At 42.4% G+C, this 5243-nt stretch overlaps 1 protein-coding gene across 1 annotated transcript; it reads left to right on the forward strand.

Annotated features, from left to right (window-relative positions):
- Positions 1-540: 540 nt before the first annotated feature.
- LOC104464651 (palmitoyltransferase ZDHHC15-like) lies at positions 541-5074 on the forward strand (the record flags this gene model as incomplete). The annotated part of the gene is made up of 4 exons (XM_010077420.1): positions 541-567; positions 2799-2893; positions 4220-4391; positions 4971-5074. Coding segments are annotated over 4 exons (398 nt in total), but the record flags the coding sequence as incomplete, so codon positions are not given.
- Between the last annotated feature and the right edge of the window lie 169 nt (positions 5075-5243).

Here is a 5243-nt window from a genome sequence, read left to right on the forward strand (position 1 = left end):
ACTCTGCTAGTAGGAAGTGTAAAAATAATTGAGTCATTGCGGCGTACCCTTTGTTGCTGACTAGGCCAAAGCCAAGATAATTTGCAATTTAGTGTTGATGCAGAAGTGCGTTGGGGCATGGCTTGCTGTGGAGGATCTAACCCCCTACAGACTGGTACAGAGCAGACTACAAGTACCTGCATCGAGATGCTGCTTGGACAGGTGCTAGAGGAGCCCTGGCAATCTTGTCACATTTCTGTCACCAGTGGATTATTTTTGTCATGTTTCTAATACACACACTATATTTTATAGCAAGGGAAGCTATAGCATAAGTAGCAGTTACTGAACATCTTGCTGTGGGTGTCATTTGCCTGGGTAAAGAAGGAATGGTTATAGATGCTTTCGATTTCATACTAAACTGCAGGCTCTCTTTTTGTCTGTTGAATTTGAACTTTTTTTCCTAAAATGTCTGTATTTCAAATAGAAAAGTTATTTCTCACAAACTTTTATGGGAATCCCGTTTGCTCTGTAGACACGTGATTTTTTTCTTTTCTTTTTCAGTGACTCTGACCAACCCTGTGGAAAAAGGTATGTTTACTATTTGACATTCAGTTCTCGTGTAAAAACATTCACAAATGTTCTAGTTAAAAAATCAAAAATACTTTCCATGAGTTTTATAACCTTACATACTCTTTCAGTGTTTCCTTCCTGTAATGACGCACTCATGAAGTAAACAGCATGCGTTGTTAGACGTGGTGTGACTTTTGGATGTACTGGGAAATGCCCGTTCAGTTGCAGTATAAGCATAAGAACATGAAAAGGCTTTGATCCCTGTTAGTCTTTCCGAAGAAAACGCATATCTCTATCTGTATACACCCACACGCCTTTTCTCCCTTTGTTTTACATTTCCAGAGCTGATTTTACAACCTAAACAGAAAAGACTGGTTCTGTTCTGTGGCCCACCTATTTTTTTTCACTGTTTTATTTGATCTTTCAGTGAAAGCTGTTTTTAATGCTTTTTGTAGGGAGGCTTTTGCAGAAGATTTTTCGCTTGGTTCTGTTGACCCCTAACCATACACTGAGTAGTAACACCGTAACTTTCAGATACTACCACAGATGAGTTCGCGCAGAGGTTTCTGTCTCACTGGTGTTTGGCTTGAACTCTTCTGGGGTCCATTTGGTCGTACAGGCTGACAGACATTGTTCCGAGGTCCCAGATGCGGTATCGTGAGGTCACTGAAGGAGTCGGGCAGAGCAGCAGCATCCCTTGGTGAGCCTGTTCCCACTGGTGCATTGTTGGAGGCCACAGACCCATTCTGAGAAGAAGGAGTTAGTGGCTGGTTTAGTATTCCTCCTCTTCTTTCCTGGAGGTGCTTTGGAGGCATTTAGCTGACGCAGGTGGCCTCTTGCCTTCATTTCTTCTTCTGGGGTTATGAAGGACAGAAGTACTGTAGCAGTCTGCAGCTGGCACATTGTCCCATGATACCAATGCCAGCTGATACTTTAACGATCCTCCAGGCTGCTGCATCCAGTAAATTCTCTTTGCACTAGAGAGCTGTCCTAATACTTGGAACTGTTACAGAGACGCTGTAGAAAGCATGATGTTAATGGTTATTCAGCAGAAGAAAGTTATTAGTTGCCTAATCTGTTAGTGCATCTGCAGGTCAGCTTCCTCTAACATGCTGCTGTGTTGCTTTATCAACAAAATTAAACCTGCTGCAAGATTTATCTCCTTACATGTTAATTTAAAAACGACTGAGCTCCACCTGCATGTGGTATAAGGATAACATCTCTGACAGGCTTGAGGGCGTACTAATGAGTTCTCATCGATTCACGGAGCAGTCACACAATCCATCACATTCTTGTGAGGTGTATCAGATCGTTTGCCATCTCATGAGAAAGTCTTAAAGCTGTGTTTGGCCTTTTTCCCAGTTACATTTTCACTGTATGAAATGTCTTAATGAGTATTAAAGAAATAACAAATTGTTTGTGTAGCTGAAGGGTAGCTGTCCTTTGGCTTTCGGAGCCACAGTACAGCTTATGCACAAAGAATTTGAAGTGAGGTTTGTGTATTGAAATAAGATCACTCCGATGCATGCTGGATTCCACGGATGACGTTGTGTGTGGTGGATTACAGTTCTTTCTCAGTAATCACAAGACCTGTTTTGCTCAATTTGGGGGATGTTCTCCTGATGGGTTTTATTGTATCAACTGTGGCAAATCTAAAAGATGCTTAATAAGAGATTCGATTCTTTCTGGTGACGTAAAGCTCTGCTAGAGCATGTTATTTCTCTGAACTCTCCGAAGGAGTGACGAACGCATTGTACGGGCGGACAGTGCACTGGTCATAGGGTACGGTGATTCTGAGTGCAGCAACCCAGAATGTGGAGGTGCTGGAGTCTTGCCCCATTAACCTTCATGCTGCTCAGCACCAGCCAGTGCTGCTTTGCCTGTGCCTAGGAAATGGGGAAGGGACAGGAATCCTGTCATTCCTGGGGCACAGGGTTGTCACCTGCCCTGTGGGTGAAGTCTCTTACAGCTGTGTTCTTCCTCACCCACGGAATCGGATCGGGTGGAGAGGGGGAGGCTGGTGGGATAGGTGACCCTTAACTGCAGCCACAGGTCTCGGAAATTCTGCTGGCCCCTTGACTGTAACATTTAGTTGGATTGTAATACTGGTTGGTACTGTAAATCTTTTTTTTTTATTTTATTTTTTTTTCATTGTTGTGAAAGATTGGAATTGTGCCCATCATGAATGAAACTCTTGCTTAAGAAGTCATTGTTCTGCTTCTGTTTTTTTGTTTTGTTTTGTTTTTTAGTGGCCTATCTTATAATATTCCATATTCTCTTTGTGCTCTTTGTGTGGACATACTGGAAGTCTATTTTTACTCTCCCGATGCAGCCAGGCAAAAAGGTAAGAGTCCAAGCACTTTTCATTTGTTGCAGAATGAAAGTAGGGATGCTAAAGAGAACTCAAAAAATCCTTCCATCCAGTTGATGGACAACGGGTGGGACTTCCTGAAGAGATGGAAAGTGACCTAGAGTTGTCTGTAAAAACAGAGTCGTTTACCGTTCCAAGAATCCTTTGACTCCCCAAAGAGCATGATTTAAATCAGCGGTGCTGTTAACTTTTAAAGCTGCCTTTTCAGGTGTTCCTGGAGCCGACAGGATTTTTCATGTTGAGAACGATAGGACTGATGGTTATGAACTTACATATTTATAGTGGCGTTGATCCTCAGGACCTTCCTTAACCTCCCCTTACTGGAGTCTCCTGAGCAAGGAGGCTGGAGTCTCCTCCAGTTTTGGTTTTCACTGTTCGTGACAGCGTTACAGCGCAGGTGGAAACGGGCGCGTTTGTAGTGGTCGTGTGGCAGGGAGCACGGGCTGTGAGCAGAGCGTGGGGCTTTTAATTTGGTGCGACGTGGACATGGAGCACCAGTCCTTGTGCTTCTCTGGTCGGCAGCATCCTGAAAGATAATGTAACAATACACTATGGTAAAGAGAAACTGGGGTTTGCTGTGACAAAAGTAGATTGTTTAATTAATAATGCTTCAGTTAACCGTTTGGAATTCTTTTTTTAATGTGGGTGGCTTATTTCAGGACAAGAGTATGATTTAGTGGTTTGAGCACCGGGCAGTCAGAGGCAGACATTTGTTTCAATTCTTTTTCTACCAAATATTTACTTTTTCATGTTGTTTGGATTGGTGGATTATTTTATTTTTTTTTGCATTTTGTTTTACCTCTTTATGAAAAACTAATAAAACACTATGGAGCAGTAGAATGAGGGTGATGTTTTTGTGGCACTCCAAATATACATGGCCATAACCTGATCCTAATTACAAGAATGTGCATTTATAATTAACAAGTAATCCCAGTTTTAGAAATATAAAAGAGTGGCTGGGGACAGGTTCTTGCTCACAAGGGAAGTGCTTAAGTGTCCTTATCATGGTTAGTAATGTTATTCATGAAAAATAATAACCTAAGGCAGCAGTAGTATCAATTCTAGTATGTTGGTTTGTGATCTTGATTTCACTTTTGCATTTCTTATTGATGCGTTGCATAGTATTGTGGCTGCTGAGCACTTACCATCTCTGTTTTTGTTCTTAACAAATACATTTTCACATTAGATTAATCTCACGAGAAGGAGTGGGAGATAAAACTGTTTCCAAACTTGCCTGTATTTGAACTATTGTCCCTGCTGCCCATGGGTAACTGCTCCTCTCGTGACTTCTGCTTCCAGTACCACATATCCTATGCTGACAAGGAACGCTATGAGAATGAAGAAAGGCCGGAGGTGCAGAGGCAAATTCTCGCTGAAATTGCACGGAAGCTGCCAGTGTACACAAGAACGGTGAATGGAGGTCAGCTAAACAGAGAGCTTTGCTTCTCTAAATCTCACCAAGCACGCTGCAGTAGGATGTGCTGGGAATCCGGATGATACTGCCAACGAACAGGGCGTTCCTAATGCCACCGCATGCGCTGAGTAACTCTTGTGCAAATAACTGTAATGCCTTCTCTCTCTCAGGCTTTACGTTTGGGAAAAGAAAAAAGCCGTGAACACTTCCGTTCATCTTCAGTGGAGTACCAGGGGCTGCCTTTGAGAAGCAGCGTGTTACCCTTTGTATTGACAGTTCAAAACCTACTAACGTTGTGTATGTTTAATAATAGTCATAGAATGACAAAATCTATAGTCGTTTTTACTTAATATGGAGTCTAGGTTAGACATGCAGGAAGTAGCTTTATGAACAGATTTTTGGACCTTGTTCTGTGATTAGATGTGTACTGCGCTGCTTTCGAAGCTTAACAGTAATCTGTGTTCATCCCGGAGGCTCTGACCTGTTCCTTTGGGTCAGACAAGCCAAAGAATTCTGCAGGAAAGAACTGCTTTGTGGGCAGTTATCAGAATGGAGTGGATGTAAAGTCGGGTAAGTGTGGAAGCCAGAGGGAAGTGAACAGCTTTATCGCTTGTAAGCTGGTTGTGTGCTTTGCAGTGAGGATTGTTCCCCGCACCTGCAAGTCTCCAGAGAATGATGAGCATTGCTTATCTGATTATGACCTGGCAGCAAATATCAGCTGCAAATGCACTCGGAAGTGATAGAGGAAAGAATATCAGCTGTTAGGAAATGAGCAGAATATTAACACGTATTTGATATTAATGTGTCTTTAATTTCAGGTATTCGATTCTGTGATAGATGCCAGCTGATAAAACCGGATCGGTGTCACCATTGTTCCGTTTGTGCTATGTAAGTTACTGGGTTGTTTTT

The sequence above is a fragment of the Pterocles gutturalis genome, unplaced genomic scaffold (genome assembly GCF_000699245.1).
Source record: "Pterocles gutturalis isolate BGI_N339 unplaced genomic scaffold, ASM69924v1 scaffold44828, whole genome shotgun sequence".
NCBI lineage: Eukaryota > Metazoa > Chordata > Aves > Pterocliformes > Pteroclidae > Pterocles > Pterocles gutturalis.